The 22,171-nt window shown below is 31.4% G+C and overlaps 1 protein-coding gene across 6 annotated transcripts in view; it reads left to right on the top strand.

Annotated features, from left to right (window-relative positions):
* Window positions 1-4,661: 4,661 nt before the first annotated feature.
* Window positions 4,662-22,171, top strand: part of LOC143062782 (outer dynein arm-docking complex subunit 4-like) — a 33,502-nt gene continuing 15,992 nt past the window's right edge. The window contains exons 1-2 of one of the 6 annotated variants that reach the window (XM_076234563.1): window positions 4,662-4,999; window positions 6,085-6,216. In XM_076234563.1, the coding sequence (XP_076090678.1) occupies window positions 4,883-4,999; window positions 6,085-6,216 (249 nt within the window). In that variant the 5' untranslated portion in view covers window positions 4,662-4,882. Of the gene's footprint in view, window positions 5,000-6,084; window positions 6,217-7,454; window positions 7,632-8,741; window positions 8,829-12,998; window positions 13,148-22,171 lie in introns of those variants that run through there. The other 5 variants (XM_076234566.1, XM_076234564.1, XM_076234565.1 and 2 more) reach the window with 5 other exon arrangements.

Here is a 22,171-nt window from a genome sequence, read left to right as displayed (position 1 = left end):
TGCATTAAATTACAAATAGTAAACCATCGAATAGATTTTAAAGGTTATAATTCACAAGCATGATTTATACAGTAGTTGTTCATATCCCCTATACAATATGTTTCGTTTCAACCTTCTCCGCCTTACCTATCTAGTAAGCACGTAACACATTTATTTTTAACAAGTGACGGGATTTCTCATTTAAGTACATTTGCAATGTGAGTATTTCTGAGTGTTGACAATATCATGATTATTGTTTTTTTATTGCATGTATTAAATAAAATTAACAACTAGAAGTATAAATATAACGTCAATGATTCAACTGCATGCGCAACTAATATTAAAGGTCAGAGGTCAAAACTCAAAGTGATACAAAAATGTTTGTTGGACTGACCTAAGATGTCATCAACTTTTACATATTCAGATGGTACGATGGTCCGTCATGCTCTTTACTGTTGTCTTCTAGTTGCGTACCTGCCTCGATTGCGAGAAGTCGTGGTTTCAATCCCTGGCACGGTTAAGGACTTTGTGCAAAGACTGGTAGTCCAGGGATCATAATAATGTGTTCAGGTAAGATATCATGACTTCATGTGGACTTCTACCCTGTAGATCATCAACTGCTAACGACATCGTGATTTCAGGATTATAACAAAACAACGTTTAGTGGTCATTGAAATCAAAAAATGCTGAAGCAAGTTTATTGAATCTTTTTCACCATCAGTTCCAGGACTGTATGAATAAGATGAGATGTGAGTTAACCTTCAACGAGCCTGTAATAAAGCTATGACATTTACATGCATAAAGGGGTCACCAGTACAGTTGACTTTATTTCTTTCCTTCCCTCCACTCAATAAGCATTCGAAAACTGTAACTAGTCAACTTCAAGGTGATTGAAATCTTTCCTTATGCCCGCGTCACACTGTCCCGATTTTTACGCCGATGGCATCACGATTATGGAAATTTTCAAAATCGGGACTGATCGTATCCAGATCGGGCTATTCGTAGTGCCATCTTTAACCATCGTAGAACCATTGGCCACTTTTTCTAGCCTTCGGGGGCAACTTCGGGAAGGGTTCTAAATTTTTTAACATGTTAAAAAATCCCCGAAGGTGCATCCGATGTTGAGGGTTCGTATTGAGTTCGTATCACCATCCTCACTATCGTAATGTCACCGGGAATGCATCTTTGAACATCGTATTGCATTCGTGTTTCCATCGTTTCTATCGGGCAGTTTTGACATTACGATGTCTACACGAATGAATCACGAAACTACCCGAAGGTCTTACGATGGTAACACGACTTCGTGAAGACCTCGTAATCCCGTCGTGTTGCCATCGAATAAAAGTACGAAGGCGATAAGATGGAACTACGACGGCAATAAATCCAGCTAAATGTAAGTTAATTTTCGCTCTAAAATACATTTAAAGTGCCATGCACGATATGCACTGGTCAGTCTAATACGACAGTTAAGAAAGACGTTCACAAAACATGGAGCTCATATCATATGATTCTATGAGAACAAGAAAGGCGACAGCGTTGTTTCTATTAATTCAAATGGTTTTACAAGTAAAATATTATTTTTTGTCAATTTTTCATATCAAGTAACATAATAAAAATCATAAACGCGCCTCGTACACCAACGCTGCAGGTACACGTATATAGGGAAACCAACTTTTTCTTCATTACTCGATTTTGTATGTATCGTCTGAGTTGATGTCACACGAATGTTTACTCCATAACCATTTTGTTTTCTATATGTCATATTTTGCCGCATGTGTTGCTTTCCCCACATCCTTCCTTTTGTCTATATTATTATGATATTCTCTTGGAAAGAGCTCTTTTCGAATAAAAGGGATCAACGAACCCATTACCTTACCTTTAAGATAGATCAGTAAACATGGGCATAATTTGGGGTGATTATTCAGACTAGTGCACACATTTTACAGTTCAAACAAGGCAATTTTACAGTTCAAACAAGGCAATGCCGAGCGTGGCATCCCCTCGTATGTAACATATTGGGGACAAATATGGACACTATATTTGTATATGACACATGCAGAAAATGGTAAATTGAATATGCATATTTGATACATAAACTATTTTTTTTTAGAAATCAACCAAAACATTCAGTAACTGGAAATACCTTTAATATTGTCTTTAGAACCAGCAGGTAAACAAATGAGCAACCAATTTCCTGTGTATTATGCTATTTCAAGGAGAAAAAACAAGTCCATTTGCATGACCTTGACCTTTGGCCTTGAACGTAAAAAATGTCAGATCATTACAAGGAGGAACAATATACCAAATATGGATAAAATCTTTTGAAGCATATTGTTTTTTTTTAGACATCGTATGGCCATCATCGTAATCCATCGTGCAGCCTTCGTAATCCATCGTGTAGCCTTCGTGATCCATCGTGTAGGCTTCGGCTGAGATATGAAGCTTAAATACCCGTCTTCGGTTAACCTTCGTATGTCCATCTTTTGCTATCGTATATAATTTCGGCACCATCGTATAGACTTCATTATTCATCGTTCTTGCTTCGGTCACTTTTTGGTATTTTAACGAGATCGGGACCAACTTCGTACAAACTTACAATTTTCGCATTCGGGTGTCCATCGTTTATAAAAATCGGGACAGTGTGACGCGGGCATTAATGATGATCTGGAAGAAGGTGTTCTTTTTCTCTTTTCTTTCTTTTTAAAAGCTTTTTTCTCTATTATATATTGTGTTTGCTCACTCTTCTCTATTCTTTAAATGTCAGCACCCAATTATTTTCTATTCCCTTTTATTTTGTCCCATTGTTTTCTATTCTTCAAATTTGTGTTGCCATTATTCTAAACAGTTTGCCTGTTATTTTCTATGCTGTTAACCCGAATCCAGACACTTTTGGATGAAACTCAAACTAGTGGACAGTCTGCTTTATTAACAATTTTGGAAACTTGATGATCAAATAACAAAGGTAACTGAGGAGCAAAGTTTGACTTTCCCTTAGGTATCTTTCGTCCCTCTTTTACAGTTACTTTTCCTTCAACAGCCGTGGATCCAATACAATACAGTATAGTAAACCACCGATTTATCTACCGAGGTAAAGTAAAACTCTCCTAATATAACGTATCGAATGGGGTAGGCTTTGAATCTATTATGATAATCTTGATTTGGGTTAACAGAATAGAGATGATGGGTCAAATCTGCAGGAATTGAAAAAAAAAAACAGAATAATAAAATGAGAACACAAGAGAGAAAAAATATAGATAAAAAACATGAAAATATAAGAAAACAGAAACGAAGGACCCTCGATCTTTCCAGACCCTTTATTATGTGTGAATGATAGTACTGGTACAGTGAACTACGAAGTGTATTCCAGATGACGATTTATTGTACTTTTTTTTGCAATTCAGATGGATATGATATGGTATATAGTCATTGCCTGATACCAACAAAGTTTCGGAAAAATAAAAAGCATATAGTTTTTTTTTCAGTCCCTTTTATCAATCAAATCTAAAGAAAAAAACCACAGCTAATCAGAACAACTATTTGTTAGATCATTAAATTCAGTGAACGATAATTTAAACTCATTCCTATTGCGTCTTTGTTATGTAATAACGACGAATGGTATTTTCTAAACAGGTTAACAAATTTATCCTGCAATTAGCCATCTATTGTACAAATAATTAGTATACAAATAATTTTTTGCTTTATTTGTACATATACAAATAAAGTCTCCTGTTACCCCATTTCCACGTTGAGCATGCGGAATATTTCTGTTTCCAAATCATTCCTTTTGGGGTCCTCTTCGCGGTCCGCGTTTCAACGACGTCGATTTCTTTGAGAAATTAAAGACAATGATTTTGATTTTAATAACTAAAGTTTTTTTAAGTGTTTGGAGTAATTTCAGGATAAAACAATATTTGTACATTGTCGGAAAATATAAAAATTATTTGTACTCGCTACGAAACAGGAGAAAAGCTCGGCAGAACCTCGCTCTTCTCCTGTTTCTATTAAAAGCGCATACAAATAAATCTTATATTTTTCGACAACATACATATATCGTATATATTTATGTCTTTATTTTTAACCGAAAATACTACATACTATAATAAACTCATCATAGTTACCAGGATCAAATCATGACCACTAGACAAGTGTTTCGTCTTCTAAAAACTCACCAATGACGCTCGAATGAAAAATGTACAATTTTATTGATGAAATAAATGGTAATTTGTAATATTATATTTAAATAGTTACCCTGGTATTTGTGTATACAACAACGATTATACAAATGTGATCAAGCTTTTATTAATTAATTCGCTTAAAGACCACCTAATGAAGCGAATTATATTAATCTACTTAGTCAGGGGAACAAATAGGTAAATGAAATTAAATTTTCGTTTCATTGAAAAGGTACAACATTTCAATTTTCTTTAACATGTTTAAGTTGTACGACTACGTGTGGAAATACTTGAAACTACAATTCGTGTTTATTTATTTAATTAAAATATATCTTTACAAAGTTGCAATGTAATAAATCATTGCAAGTACACCAAATGTATGATCTTCAAAAACGTGGTGAAAGTTTTATTGTTTGGCCTTAATCTAGATTTCGTGTACCCGGATAATAGTCTACGAGGAGGATTAAAATTTATTAAACGTTTTCAAAAATACATATTTTCACAATTCAACCTATGACACTTTGACGAATGAATTATTAACATACCATTTCGTGTAGATGGGTGGCTATGTAGAGATTAATAAGATTTAGAACAGATGTAGGGGGTTCGAATTACGAACATGTCTTAAAAAATCCAAAACATATTTTAGTATTTGCTATGTTAAATAAATGAATACGGGAATTGTTATCTTTCAACAGGACTAAACCTCAAAAGTGAAGGAAATAACAAACATGTCTGCCAAATATCAAAATAGGAAGACACAAGTCTTGAATGATGTTTATCGGAAAGAGGGAGTTAAGTTAATGGAAGAAAATGATTTTGAAGGTGCAGTCAGCAAATTTAATGAGGTAAGCTTGATAATCATATGTAAAGTATTTAAAACGAAATATGTTATATATATCTGCTAAAGCCACTTGAATAAGCAACTCAAGAGAATACATGACACGGAAAATAGAAAACAGTATCCGCCTTTATTGGCACTATAGAGATCGTTTTATTCTTATTTAAATATGTTAATATAAAAAAAGAAGTAGTGATATGATTGTCATTGAGAGTCCAAAAATGACCTAAATGTAAGCATACATAAGTCAATAAGAAATAACGTATACTACAAAAGGGTCTCACATGAGAAATTGAAGAAAAATCCTTTTTTATATACATGCACCATGTGCACCATAAGCGCATAAACTCTGTATAACTCTGTATCCTCTCCCTCTTTCCTATTTTTTCTCTATTACAAGTGCGTATTATAATTCCCTACGGTTTGATGAAAAAAAAATTGCCGCTATGTATACCACGGCCTTCTCTTTCTCTCTCTTCTTGGGTTGCTATATTTGTTCTCAACGAAAACTTAAAAAGCACAAAGCAACAGATAACACTTACGAGGAATATAAATGTATGAAATTCGTCCAAGGATATAACATATAAAGATATGTAAAATAGGATACTCCAAGCTAGATGAAACATGATACTATGACAAAAACCCGGGGAGTACAGCTCATAGAGAACCAAGTATTACAAAATAGCTACAACAGTTAACCGATGTTCAAATCTCGTAAATCCATTTTTAATATACAGTTTTGGTGTTTATTAGAATTTTACTAAGCTACATATAAACTAATTGCCATTTTTTTTTTATAAAAAGTACGATAACAAGTCAAGGTCATATCATTTTATCACTTCTAACAGTAATATTTAAGCGTATATATATTTACTGATATTATCGGCGTTTTGCATTTGCGTCAATCTGGACAGTATGTGCGACATTTTATTTGTAATTATTCGATAATACTTTTTGGGTTCATTTGCGCCCCCAAAAAATCATTTTTCGATATCAAGACGTAATTCTGATTGCAGATAAAAATATTGATAAAAATAAGTGATTCGTCATTTACGCACCTTCTGGTACCTTAACCGAATTATTTATTTCCAGGCACTTCACTTATATCCAAGAGACTTGAAATCCCTGATTAACCGGTCAAAGAGCTATATGCAGTTAAGAAATATTCGGAAAGCCATTGACGATGTTGAAACATCTCTACATCTAAACAACCTTTACAAAGAGGTAAACTTTTATTACTGATAAACATGTAAAAGGTCATCAAAAAGAGTAAACGGTCATCAAAAAGAGTAAAAGGTCATCAATAAGAGTAAAAGGTCATCAATAAGAGTAAACGATTTCTGGTATGATTTACTGTAACGTCAAGTGTGTAGGTAAAGGTGATATCTTTGGTTAGCTTGCTTGCTAGCTGAACCGTGAAGTCATTATTATGTTATGTAAACTACCCACTTTTAAGAGTAGACTTGTCCGACAGATAACCAATATATAGTATACCTAGCCTAATAAGGACTTTACTTCACTAAAATAGTATATACTTCCTTAAAGAAAGGCACAAGAACGTTATTTATTTATATTATTAATCGAATATTTCTAAGGATTTGTAATTCGTTAAAACTTGATCACAATTACATTTGTATTTATTCAGATTGCACACCAATACTGTTGTGTTAAGCTTTTCGTAGGTCAAAAACTGCATATTGCACAGGGCATGTTATTAAAAAATACATTCTAGAAATCCCCAATTTTACATTGTTCATGCAATAGTTGTTGATAAATATAACAATTGTAGCCTTTGGTAGAGGTCAATACGACGTTATATCGACCTAGAGAAGCATATCGACCTCGGACTTTGTCCTCAGTCCATATGCTTCTCTTAGGTCGATATAACCTCGTATCGACCTCATACAAAGGCTATAATTGTATAATATTCACCGTACCCTATTTTTAGACGTCATAGAATAAATTGAAAGGATAAACGAAATACTAGTATATATAATATTACTTTCAAATGAAAAACGATTGATTGGGTTAGAGGAGTTTTTTATGTATATTTTATTTTTCTAATCTTAATGCTGATTAAAAAAATGGAAAGTGTTTAATACCTATTCACAAAATTCATTATGCTACTAGAAAAGAACATTATTTGCAGGAGAGGAAATATGTTTACAATATCCCTTTGTATTTAAATCGATTAAAACTCTACATCTGATCACCTATACAAATGTTTTCTAAAGATTAATATTTAAGAAATGTAAATGATATATTTAACTCCGTCTATGATATTGAATTTTTCTGTAAAAGGTGCCTATAATTATTATTTTTTTTAATTTTATTTGTATAGTATGTTTTCATACTTAATCGCCCATGACTTTAAGAAATGCAGCAGTATATTTATACCAATGAGCCAAGTAATCATTTGTGACAAGTACATTACGTACATGTATGTGTTGTAGTGCCTTTATTTTAAATTATAACCTGATGAGATACAAACAAGATTATTGAAAATGGAATAAAAATACACTAATTATGTACACAATATACATGATGAGATTTTACTGGAATATATGTGTTTTATCGCGAAAAGTTTAACGATCGACAGATCATTTACTTATAATAAGACTACGATGAACTTCACATATGTAAGTATTATCTTCTGATTTTTCTCCCCAGAAATGTAAAGTTAAACCGTTCTCTACATTTCTCTTATGACTCGAAGTGTTTTTCATTTATTTGTTCAGTAAATAAGTCATTGTAGAGATAATTTCACCAGTAGGCTTTTTAGTATACCGTTATTTTTAAATAACCGTCAAATATAAACTTGTTTAGAAAAATGGTCATTGTTGATCTCCAGTTTATTTGGTGAGTTTAGTCTTTCGCCTTTTTTTTTATTTTCTACGTAGTATTTTGTGGCTATTGTTTGTCCTTTCCTGGTTTTGTATGGCTCTTTTTCAAGTTTACATATGTCTTAAGTATTTCTATAATACGGAATGGGTTACGTATTCTGCTTCATGTGTAGCACCTCTTTTGCAACAGAAAATCTTGAAATATTCAAAGAAGAAAAATCATTGGAAACCATCAAAGAATAAAAACTAAACATATAAACATATCCAATACAAAAGTTAAAAACCAAAATCAGATTAAATTAACCAAAACGCAGAGTAAATGCTGTGTGCTATTTGACTAAAAATACTCAGGATTGCAGGATTCGTGGTCCTCATCCTAGTATAGACATTGCTACTTGAGGCTAAACACCATTTCAGCCACCGACCAAGCATGACTCCAAAAATTAAGTTTTTTGTTAGCGATTTTAGTTTTGGACTTGATCTGTTACACAGTTATTTTTCGATGCTGGCCAACAAAGGTGAAAGTTGTCATACACAAAATGGAGAACATTAATGTAGCTTTGTATTGTAGGCATTTTCTTCTGTATCATGTCAACTTCGATATTTCGGATTCTATGCAGATATGTTGTTTTACAGGTTGAGCAATGATTTATATTTGCATCTTTATAAGTATTTTTCGTAATCAAATATATTTATACAACTGATATTTGAAATTTGACAATGCAAATGTACAGAGTTTAATGAATCGGTCAACAAGCCCCTTGACAAAACATCTTTATATTTAATTCTTTTGAAAGGATATTTAATCAGTCGTTACACAAATCAAAGGATATGATGTATCAATTTAAAAGCCACGTTTGATAAATTATCAACCAGTTTTGTTTGACATTGGCTTTCACTCGCATTTCATCAAATTGTCGTTGAACTTCTACATTTAACATACATTACACTAGCTGTGATTATTATGTAAACGGGTACATTTCTACTGAACAGGTATGAAGCTTTTGTATATTTAAAAAAAAAACTCTTCATGGAAGCTGTAATTTGATTCATTTACATCTTCATTCTAAATGAGACTTTAGAATAACGTTATTGAACAAAAGCCATTATATTTTAGAAACTTTAAGTTCATTGTCTTTGAAATTTCTAGCATACATTAAGACTGATTTAAAATAATATGTAATTTTGTACTGAATACTAATGTACGATGATACAGAACATCGTGTAATGCTATAACTAGTTATATATCAAAGTCTGGAAGGGCCATTTTGATCTCAATACAGCATGAGATGTTAGAACATTTTTAAGATCCGTCTTATCAAAGTTTGAAGTACAGTTGTGCAACAAGCCTATATGTAAGTTATGGTTGATTGGATGCCTTTTTCTGGGCATTCTTTTTCGTCTTAAAGTATACATTCTGGGTACTGATGTTGGTTATCATTTTAATAACGTAATATTATATTTTTTTATTGTCTTTATGACTATTTATTTTACTGTTTAGTCATTTTGAGGTGATGTCCATTTGACGTGACTCTGTACTTATACATACCGTCTTGTGTTATAGTACTACGACTATTTTATGGTATTCTTGTCTTTCATTTTTGCTAATGTGCTTTGTCTATATGCCCTTTTATGGTTCTTCTTTGAATATTTGTTTGTTTTTGTAGTGATTAAGATTATAACAAAATGTTTCCCTATTTGTTTTAGATTTTTACCTATTAATTCTGTTTGTTTTGTTCACATATCGTTGTCAATACAATGAAATGTTATGGGACTGTCATGCAAGTGAAAAGTTTGACTGGCTGTAGAACAAGGTTTAGTCCACATTATTCTACATAAAAAAACTTCTGTACCAAGTCAGGAATATTGCAGTTGTTATCTATTCGTTTGGCCCGAGAACACAGTTATTTCGTACTGCATTTCTTTTAGACCATGAATTCAAATTAAAAAAATCGCACCTGCTCTTTCTCAAAAAGATTTTTACAGTGTAGTGTACTACCCTGTAAAAACAAATAATATCAAAATTATAGAAACTTCTACCAGCTCTAACTCAAAATATTGACAATTCTGTGTTAAGGGGGTGCAAAATTCAGTTTGACAGCTTCAGACGTGATAAAATTTGACCTTTTTGAACTGGAACAAATCACTAATTAACATAAAGATTCAGCACCCATTTTTTTTAACATGTAATTACATCCCCCTTCATAATATTTCATGCATTTAATATCAAGAAATAAATAGGGAAAGTGTATCAAATAAAACATGCAAGTTATACACTGTTTACACTAGGGACTATATTCAGACAACGAAAACCAAAGGACGATAACTGTGTCCTTAGACCGTTTGATGTGTTTGAGCTTTTGAATTTGCCATTTGATTAGGGACTTTTCGTTTTGAATTTTCCGCGGAGTGCAGTATTTTTGTGATTTTACTTTATTCTGAGCGTCGTTTAAAAATAATCGACCAATTATCAATCACCAGATAACAGGAACATCTGGAACTTGAAATTACAGGATCAAACTACTTATATAAAAAAAGAGTGCTGTTGAGTATATTTCAATGAAGGGCAGATAATTATACCGAATTTGATAGGACAATATGTGTTTTTCATTAAAAAAAAATTAAAAACCGGAGACTTGCATGTTTATCTTATATTTTGTCGAAGTATTAATTAAAAGCAATTATAACATTGAATATTAGCCAACTCTATCGATTAATGTTTCCGCAATAAGGAAAAAAAAAATAGTTTTTCTCTACACATACCGATTTTAAAAAAAAAACAACAAGGATTACGTTTATTTCAACCACAGAAAAGTAAAATATATATTTCGTAATTTCGCTTAATCACAAATGTTTAAAAAAAAAAAAAAAAGAGGATTGTCTTTTGATCATTTGTCAAAAAGGTTTAATATGCAAACGTAGAAGCTGTGATAACGCTTAAATGAATAATCTTTATCGGGAACAAATAGAACAAAGAGTTTTGAACTATGCGACAAACATGCACAGGCGAGATATTTGGGCGATTTTATCATCATCGCGAAAAGAAACCCTCTAAAAAGTTCTTAAAGAAACGTATTTGTGAAATAGATATAAGACAAATTTCAAGTCCATACATTTACACTGAAACAAAATGAATAAAAGCAGTAACAATCAAAAGGCTTAGCAAAAAAGATCTCGTTTGTATTGAATGTGTTTGAATACTGACACAATTATTTAGACATTATATACTTATTTAAAGTCCAGTGAAATGTCTACCGAATTTTATTTAGTTTATCTTTAGTGTATATTTAACATTGAATCAACCTGAAATGATATGTTTATCCTATACATACTAACAGTATAGAAATATAAAAATCTTTATTTTCGTCTATCAATGGGTCTCTTTAATACCAGTTGATATGGTATGCTTGGTCATTTGTTGGTGGTTATATATAACTCGTAATTGTAGGTTACTTTTATTCTGTGAACTTTTACTACAAATATTTGAATCAAAAGGGTAGATTGGTAAGACGATCGTGTTTCACGAAAACAAAGTAGACAATTTAAAATTTAAAGTCTCTCACGTTGATAAATTGGTGTTTTTTTTTTTGTCTTTTTTTTGTGTTTTTTTTTTTTTGTTAAATTGTTTTAAAAAATACAGGAGCCAATGAGAAGAAAATTTCCTGTTGAAAATGCTAATTTTCATTTCTGATTTACTTAAGAAATCTGTTAAACGTTAAGTTTCTTTAATTGGAAGTGCTGTGTATTGTTTTGACTAGAAAATCAGGATAAAAGATGAAATAATTCGCCAGTAAGTTATTGGTGTTTCAATCTGGAGATTCGATTTGAAAGTGAAAAATCAAGGTAACAAGATCACTTTGATGTATACAATGGACACAATCTTTGCCGTTATGAATTGGCATTCCCAGAAATTATTTCAAATTAAAGGATGGATGCATCTCCTTATCTGATCTGATTCCTTAACCAGATTTGGCTTACTTTTTGTCCTTTTGGGTTGAAAACTCTTAAATAAGCTTTTGGATTTTCAAATACTTTGGTCTTGAGCATCACTGAAGAGACATTGATTGTCGAAAATCGCAACTGGTGCAGAAAAATTGGTATCATTTATGTTATTGCATTTATGTCTTAGTAATCAATCGTTTATCCTGAATGTCTGAGCAGAAGACACCAATTCGCGCGTTGTACTTTCATTTGAAGATTATAAGTACATATAGGGTTGTTGTGCAATGGATTGATGCATGAAGTACCTCTTTTCTATTTTTATGATTTATATACAAATTCGAAGATATGGTTATTTAAACACCATTTGAAAGATTTTTCGCATGTGCACCCAGATTGATCTAGTTATTCATTTAAAGTGCCTATGCGGTAGGTGTACTTGTAGACAAGTTACGTAGACAATTATTGATAGCCGAATAGCATGATATATGTAAAAACGAATATTTACGATTCCCTGCTTCAACTGCATCTGTAATTTTGTTTATAAATTCTTTTTTCAAGAATCTCATTTCGAAATGAAACTCTAATGGTGGTATAATTATTGTTTCTGATTTCTAGTTTTTTTTTCTTTCGTTCTTTTTCTTATACAATGTAAGTTAATGGTATTAACACAGGCAATTCATTTTATTCTAATATGAACTCGAGGTGACAGTTTTACGCAAAAAATGTAACCAGTGTTACTTAAAATCTTTAAAACAAAATGGCTGCCATAATTTGTTTCTCAATAAATCACACATAAATGTTTTATGTTATTCATTTCGATTTCTATCATTGAGAGAGTTAATTTATATAAAACAGAGTTTCTCTAAATTCAAAAGCTTTATTGTATTCAGGTTGCAACATGGGTCATTATTTCCATTCATTGAGTTTAAAAGCAATACAAAATTGTAACATCAATTTAAAATATCATGGGCTCATTTGAATTCTATGGCATGAAAAGGATTCAAGCTGATTAAAATATTATCAACAAAAGTTTGAAACCTGCTTAATACTACTTGTAGCAACAAAAAACTGAATCAATAATCGTATTCAATATTTTCCTACAGATAAATAACAACTAATACAGTTCGATCATAAATGTATATATAAGTATATATAAGACATTAGTCCGATAGTTTAAGGCCTGTTTATAAAATCTAAAATGGGATTAGGAGATTTAAATATTTACTGTTTAATATTTGACGGCTATACTTTCGAAAAGATTTATTTATATTGAGGTGTTCATGTAGATTAAAGATTAATTTATAGCGAAACTACAGTGGAAATTAAAAGATATTATTAATCAGAAATTTATTGACATATAATTTGATAAGGTGAGTGTCCGATTTTGATATTTTTTTATAATTTTACAAATTATCTATATTACCATTGAACATATTCTAATTTCAGCTGTCAATATCGTAGAACTTAATGACTTATTTTTTTTTGTGTGATATGAACTTGCTCTATGTAGCTGCAGATTCGTTTACTATACTGCTATCTTGCGTAGTCATTAAGTTGTTGTCTGTGACAATCCCGTGTCTATTGAATTGAGTGCCTTTTCAGGAGTGACGTCTTTTAATTGATAATTGCGGATTATTTATGTATTGTATCAGTGTTCCTTTTTAAACAGAACCTTTTGCCTCATGCTCAATAAAGTTTGATGGGTAAATGTAAAATCGCATAAAACAAGTATCAACATCCGTGTTTAGTTCACCCGGTCGTTTTAACCTTTTATTCTAACTATTCGGTTTTATTATGTTAGTTATTATGTTGTTTCAAGTTATTTTACATGTGTTAAACTTTGGCTTTTTACTCGCACATATGGTAAACTTTGTGCCAAACTTAGTAAGAAAGTAATAAATAAACTCATCATAGATACCAGGATCAAAATTTTATGTTTACGCCAAACGCGCGTTTCGTCTAAAAAAGACTCATCAGTGACGCTCGAATCAAAAAATGTTTAAAAGGCCAAATAGAGTACAAAGTTGAAGAGCATTGAGGACCAAAAATTCCTAAACGTTTTGCCGAATACAGCTAAGGTTATCTATTTCTGAGAAAATGATACCTTTTGAAAGTGATTATCTTATGTGTTCTCAGAAACCGAAGGAAAAAAAAACATTATCATTCAAACACTTTTTTCTTTATTTGCATCTCAAACCTTTATTTTGTTGTCTTGAAGATCTATTTGATTTTATCCAAATCACTTGGCATAGATAACCTGATTAAAACTTCGCATTCATTTTTCATGCTTATTTTACTTTTTGTTTAAACATGGTAGAAATTTTTTAAGAAGGCTTTTATAGGATCCTGTCCATGACATGTAGATTTAAAACTGTTGATATACTTCCTTGATTGGACTTTTAGTTTATTTGGATATCGTAAGCTCATGATCAGTAGTACAAAAAACTGTTCTCATACATAGTCAAATGTATTTTATGTGAATATTTACCATAAACCCATTCATTGTCATGTACATGAAAATACGTTAATTTGAAAATAGACATTGTTTAAACTGCCTTTTTGAAACTTTTGTTTAAAAATCGAAATGGCTATAATAACAAGCTATGTAAATTAAATATTCAATATCAGGTTCATAATAAGTCAACATATGTGACAATTCCATTTACTACACACAATTATTCCTTTAACACATATAACCGGATGTTCTAGGTTTAAAAAGTTCGGTACATAGCTTATGTTTGCCTATCTTTGCTAATGGTCTTATATTAATATATGGATTTCTTTTTATATGACATCTTTCTGTTAGTCACCACAACATCAATAGTTGTACTATCGTCTTACATTGTTGTAAGTATCTCAGTTTTATCCCCGTCTTTCTTACTAATTGAAATGCAGGTAGGCAACGTAAGATTTTCTCCAGATAAATACCACTAGGTTTCATAAATATTATTTACAACACCTGTTTTAACAAAATAAAAACAGCACTTTGATGCATAATGACAGCTGACAAAGTTTTATTCCATTCTGTCCGTATATCTCTCATAAATTAAAATAGAACTGAAAAATATTCAAAATCAACTTAGTATGAAATTCAAAACAGTGTAGCTGTGGCCATTGATTGACCTATCAAAATCATCCATTGACTGGGACAATTTACGTGAACGTTTGTCTGTAACAACCACTGTTCATGACGTACCTACGATAGACATTTTAACTGTGGGGTCAACAAAGGTTTCTTAACGCCTTTAATTATAAAATAATTCGAAAAATTAATCAGGAATAACCTTTGTGTTTTGATTTATATAATTGATATAAATCAAAATATCGTGTTATTTCTGATTAATTTTTCGAATTACTTTATTTAGGTGTTGAGAACCTTTGGTGACCCCATAGTTTAAGTGTCTTTAAAAAGTACATAGTGAGCATTGGTCGTTACATACAAACGTTCACCTAAATTGTCCCAGTCAATGAATGATTTTAATGTGTCAATCAATGGCCACAGCTACACTGTTTTGAATTTCATACTATGTTTCGTTTCTGTTTGAGTTAAATAGCAACATAGCTGGATTTGTTTGTTCTACCAAAATTCTCGTTTATAAATGTGAAAACAAACGTTTAATGGTGTTTAAATACTGTTTTTCTTTAAATCTTGGTCAGGAAACATAAGGTATGAAAAAATATAAAACATATTTTGTAATTAATTCCATGTAATTAATTTTTTCTACGCAAAATGAGTCAATTTATAACAATGCCCTACTGCACTTATAATTTGTTTATTGTTCTTATACAGACAGGACAACGGAACACATGGAGTTACACCTTATTTTGTGAAACACAAAAACATACATATTTAGTATTTTCGGCGATTTTGAAGTTAATTGATATATTGTGACAGAAACTAAAAAGAAACAACATAAAGTGCATACATTAAACCAAATAACATGTACATTAGGTGACTGTCCGCATTTTTTTTGAACGTTTATTATCATAATCATACCACATCTTCTTTTTTAAATTTGGTCATCTTTAATCCGTTTACATGTTTAAAATATGCAGAAAAAGATAGATTTAACACTGATGTATTTTAAAAAACATGGCATAATGCCAATGTTAATGAAAAGCTAATGTACTTCAAATTTCATATATTTTTGCATCAATAAAATGTTCATAATAGGATCTTGAACAACAATGTACCAATATCTTTGACGACAGTTAATTTTGGACACAAAGTTAATGGCCTGAATATAAAAAGTACACAATTGCACTTGAACGAAGAAATGTAGTGCAACTTATTATGGTTGATGGGTAGAAGGGTGTTTTCGGGATTTAAAAAGCCGTCTGTAGGGTAAATGCAAATAACTATGGTGAGAGTCGATTTTTCAATTGTAACTTTTTCATTTTAAATATATTTAACAGCTTGCGGTAACATATCAATCCTCTATGTGTATATAGATGATAAAATGTACCACCGCTAGTCAATATACTGTGGATGTAATTAAACTATATGGTAAACATTGATTCAATATCATGAATTCATTTCTACAAAAATAATTTTGTAGCCTTTTAAATGTTGTCTCTATATGAATACATCAAATCCATTTTAGAAGCAATAGAAAGGTTTTATATAGATAATATTGTGTGATCTTGATAGCCTGTTATTTCCTTTATCTGTATTCAGTGGAAGATATTTCGAAATGAGAGAGCTATCAAATCCAATAGCCAAGAGCAAATTTGACAAACTTAGTTTTGTTTAATTTACAAGTGAAAAACACTCTTACGTACACAATTATAAGCCAGGTGTCTTTGATGAGCATCTTTCTTCTGTACAATTGTACAAGAGCTTTTGGTGATCGTTCAAGCAAAGTATGTGGTATATTATTTATCTTTAATATTTTTTAAAAAATCTGTATGCTGAAAAGTGTGATGGGGTATAAGCAAAGACGTAGTTTTTGCCGATTCAATATTAACTTTGAGATAGGGGGTAGACAATGTGCTTCATTGTCCCATGTTATCAATTAAACGCCGCAATCAATCTGCCCGACACAAAAATATCAGAACTATACGAGTTTATCACTTAAATTAGTGATTTGGTATGCGAAGTATTAAGGTCGATCCAAAGTAGTAAATTAAGTCTATGCTTGACTTTCCCATTTCCGTAATTAATCTTATTGAGTCAAAAACGATAGTGAATCTTTTTGCAATTGATAATTAATAAACTGAAACCATTAACATCTATAAAACTCTTCTAACAAAAAGTTGAAGAAAGGTGGGTTTTGGTTATTGTGGTTTTCAGGGCGATTTTTAAAATTCTGCGCGTTTACTCGATAGTAATTTAGTGAAATATGAAACCTTAGATATAACGATGGGAAAGTTTGAGTCAAATGGGAGAGAGAGAGGATCATTTTTTAATAAAGAGAATAAGTAAAAGAAACACATAATGCATCACAACCAAAAGAAAAGATATGATGAACAGACAACAGCTTACATGCCACATCACATGTGACTAAAGAAAGAACAATACGAACTAAAACAAAAACGAGACACTTTAAACATGTGTCATTAAGATATGGAACACATGAAATGGTTTGTTAATACTTTTGTAGAACTATTTTACAGCTTGAAAGTAGTTCATATCAGTGGTTGTCGTTTGTTGCTGTATGTCATATTTATTTTTCGTTCGTTGTTTTGTACATAAATCAGGCAATTCGTTTTCTCGTTTGAATTGTTTAAATTTCGCGTTTTGGTGACTTTGATAGTTGACTATGCAGTATAAGTTGTGTTCATTGTTGAAGACCGTACAGTGCTCAAAAGTTAACTTCCCTGTCATTTAATGTCTTTTAAAGATTTATCTAATTTGCAATTATGATACCTTTGATAACTGTTTATACCACTAGCTCGATGCCACTGCTGATGGACGATTCGTCCCCGAGGGTATCACCAGCCCAGTAGACATCACTTCAGAGTTGACATGAATATCAATTATGTTGTCATTTTTTATAAATTTTCTGTTGTTCAAAACTTTGAATTTTTCAAAAAACTACGGATTTTCTCATCCCAGGAATAGATAACTTTAGTCGTATTTGGACAAATTTTTGGAATTTTGGATCCTCAATGCTCTTCAACTTTTTACTTATTTGGCTTTATAACTATTTTGTTATGAGCATCACTGATGACTCTTATCTAGACGAAACGCGCGCCTGGCGTACTAAATGATAATCCTGGTACCTTTGATATTTGTATATCACTTCATATTTTATTTTTAATTTTATACATAAAAACACATTATACTATATGAACAGTTGAAGGGTATACGGTGATCAACAGTTGGTAACAACTTCTGTGTCATTTGTTGCCTGGTTGGCAATCACACCAATTGTTTTTATTTTGATAGATAGAAGTATGACATTATATCAAGCTTAACTTTATAACATAGGTTATCGGGAACCTGTTCTACACTTTTTGTAAAGCACTAAATTTTGTAAATTTTTCATTATGACATCATTATGCCTATCATTTCGGCGTACATACCTCGCATCTATGACTTACTTCAACTACGCAGGAGATTTTTCGAGCATACTTCATATCATGTTTCTTTTAATTTAAATTGAATTTTTCAATTGAAATAGGTGTTAAATTAACTTCGACTTAAATCCCGTTGGCGAATTACGCATATATGTTCGAGTACCGTTAATGAAATTGAAATGGAAATGGAGCAATTTGTTATTTCTATTGACATTAGTTTTCGAATTACACATACCCAATAAATTTGAAATAGAAATGATTACCTTCACATATTTAAAGTTTTATTTGTAAAAAAAAATATTTTGTCATAAAATTGTAAAATTGCCAAAATTAATAGTACTGTCAAGAAATAAAAATGCTCATTTAATTTTACTATCGTGAAATGATAATGTCCACTGCATTTTTATGTACAAATAGTATGATGGACAAATGTTCACAGCATTATTGTTAAGAAATTATATTATTGAATTGGATATATATGAACATACCAATAATATCATTAAGATAATGTCAATACCGATGAGACACAGACATCCACTGCAAAGAAATGTCATTACTCACTGTACTTTAAACAAGAGATAACGCACATGGTTATACATACTGTCAATGAATGATAACGTCAATTTAATAAACAACTGACAAACGTATCAAATATACAGCCCGTAACAGAGTAGTGATCGAATTCGCGTTTCTTTACCGTCAGAATATGTTACGTTATCGACAAACTTATTTCAGAAGTGACATAAATTAATTTTCTTCATCGACAAAATATTTCATGTCCAACGTGTAAGTTTTCATTGTTTAAGTCGAAGTTTTTTTAACACAGTAAAACATTTTTTTATAATCAACCTCTGTCATTGGCATTTTCATTTTAACGGTAAAGGATCAAATACGGGATCTCCGAAATTTCTATCATTTGTTACGAGGAAATCATTATTCAATCGAACATATGTCTTTGTTCATGACACATGTTATGAAATACAAAGGAGTTGAAATGATCAAAAACTTCCGAACTGACGGAAACAAAAATACATAATCTAGAATGTGTGTTCTATCATAAACAATGGCTTCGTCGTCCGAATCGACGAGATCATGTTACATGTGATCTTAGCTGTAGAAACAGTTGGTGCGACCTCGATAAAATCTTTATCAATTTAATATAAGCGATAAATATGCATGACTACAATGATAATGAAGTTATTGGAGTCACATCCACTGTTTCTACTGTAAACATGAACTCGTCGGTTAGTGCAATGAAGACACTTTTAAGGATTGAGATTGTTGGTTTATTCTTTACACCTTCGAGGTATTAAAATTATTTCGGTGTTTATTTAAAGTTAAATTTATTTTCAAATCTCTTCTGTTTAAAATTCTCGAAACTTCCGTTTAAGATTTCTGTGGTAAACTATCTATTCTATAGTTAGAACCATTTTATAATAAATACCCTTTTGTACAAGAATACTTCTTTATAGAAGTATAGATCTGCTGGTTATAGATTTTTTTTTATAACTTTCATTATTGTGACGACGCGCTATGAAATTCAGATTAATTTATAAATGAAGTTGTATATAAATTTTTGGTCATAAACACAAATCTTTTAAACAGTTCGACGAGTGGGTCAATGTTACAGTAGTCTGTTTACTGTAAGATACTAAGCTTGGCCCGATTCATCTGTCATTTATGGAAACTAATTCACCACTTTCTGAGACATTCATTTTTATTTCACCATCAGACATGGAGCTACATTTGTAACTAAAGGAAAACTCTCAAAATAAAGAAATTTGACATGATATACTAAAACTTTCTTATAATCAATTAAACGACTGCTTTTCTTAGATATGTGATTTTTCATGGTCAAACTTTTTCATTGTTAACGGACATTTTGAGATTTTTTATTGTAAAAGAATGGTGTTTTTTTTTTGAAGAAATCAACATTCAAAATTTAGAACTTCATGAACATGTACAGGAAGCTAAATTATTTCACATCTATGTACTACTTAAAATTGTACTTCGATCTGTTGCGTCGTTAAAATGTTCTGACCGTTCTAAGATTTAATGTACGCAAATGTTTCGGTAAATTAAATTCAAATCCGAATTGAATGTTTATGACACACAAAAAGAGAAACCAGAATCTCTTGATGACCAAACGTATGTACACGTTGGGGCGATTTAGAGTTTTTCAGAAGGAGTGAGATTCCACCCTTGTTGAAAGCCTTGTGGAGACCTCTAGATTTTTGAAATTCCCTCCGTTTTTCTCATGGATGGAGTGTGGTCTCTCTGTAAATTACCCCATATCTTTCATTTTCCTATTTACCGAAGGTTCCATGTGAAAATTTCCATTGGATCATATCTGTTAAACTAAATGTACAAAACAGGCTCAAGAAAAGGCGAAATTTCTTTTTCAAACCCGAACTAGAAATCCATTTTTTTCTAATAGAGCACCTTACATTATCGTCAATGAGTTCAGGCATGTGAAAAATTATATAATCATACACAAGAAAGAAACCCTGAACAGGCTCACAGCAATAATTTTTACCTATTTAATATTAAGTAAATATCAACATGTACATGTGTTTGATAAAGTACAGATATAACAAAGAAACTGCCCGGTATCCGACGTAAGAGTACACTTTTTACTGCACGCGAAGTCGGGTGCGTTCACTACGAGGACACTTGTACCCAACTACGCGTGAAGTATGAGTACAGAATCGTCCCATACAGGACATTTTCTATGTTATCCTAGTATATTATCCGACAGTTAAGAATAGAATCTGGTCAAAGTTTGAAGTTGAACATGTGGGAATTTTTTATTTTTTCCACGGACCATTTAATTTTTATGGAGGAAGGGGCCTGGTAGTTTGGCATGTGAAACGGACGAAGACATATTCTAAGAGAAGTACAAATACCAGTCCTCCCTTTTGTGTATACATATGAGAAAACATTTCAAAGTTATTGATTGAATTCAAATCCATCACACATACGGTACACATTGTAGTCCGAAAAAAATAAAGGACTTCATTCCTATCAAACACCTTTTTAATTGTTTACCAGTATATTTCTTTTAGTTTTGGGTAAAATTGTAAAGGAAATAATACTATTAAGTTGTCCTTCCATAAATCTTTTTTTTTTCTGTTCTGACTTTGAAGAAATGACTACTTTTTGTTCAATCGAAATGGTGCATGGACATATTTTGTTTCATATTATTAGAATTATTTTCAATATTATCGGTATTAAACTTGATTATAGACACATAAAAGTTTGTCAGCATTGTCAATCTTTTTAACGTTAAAGTACCAATAGTTCGGTCACTACTCAATTAAGTTTGTCGATAACGTAGCTAATTTTGACGGTAAAGAAACATCAATTCGATCACTTCTCTGTTACGGGCTGTAAATACATCCTTGACTCTCGAATATTAAGCTTTGAGGGTTCCTGGTTAAGGTAAAACAGGAAGGCATATCGTACATGCTGCCTTTATAAAGTTTATTACTAAGTTTTATTCTCAAATAACTTTTTTTTAAATCTAATCCACGTCAACCTTTTTATTTACAATTTCTTATTCATGCGTTTTATTTGTGAGTAAGTACAATGTAACTAGTTAAACGGTAAATTTAATAAGCATCTTTCAATTAGTAAAATAAAAAGCGACCTGTAACTGAATTTTTACATGCTTAGATAATATGACGGTCGTAGATATGGGGCAGGAACTGCTTACCGTTACCAGACACATAAGTCACCACCAATGTTTGGTGGAATAATATGGTTTGTCTAGTCTAGTTTTCCATGAGATGTTTTGTTGTTGGTATTGTCCTTTCCTCGTATAGACGTTTTGTTACCGGCATTGATTGTTTTGAGTCTACTGATGATTTCAC

The sequence above is a fragment of the Mytilus galloprovincialis genome, chromosome 2 (genome assembly GCF_965363235.1).
Source record: "Mytilus galloprovincialis chromosome 2, xbMytGall1.hap1.1, whole genome shotgun sequence".
Lineage (NCBI taxonomy): Eukaryota > Metazoa > Mollusca > Bivalvia > Mytilida > Mytilidae > Mytilus > Mytilus galloprovincialis.
The sequence above is the reverse complement of the archived record's forward strand: the minus strand, read 5'-3'. Positions and strand labels throughout refer to the sequence as shown.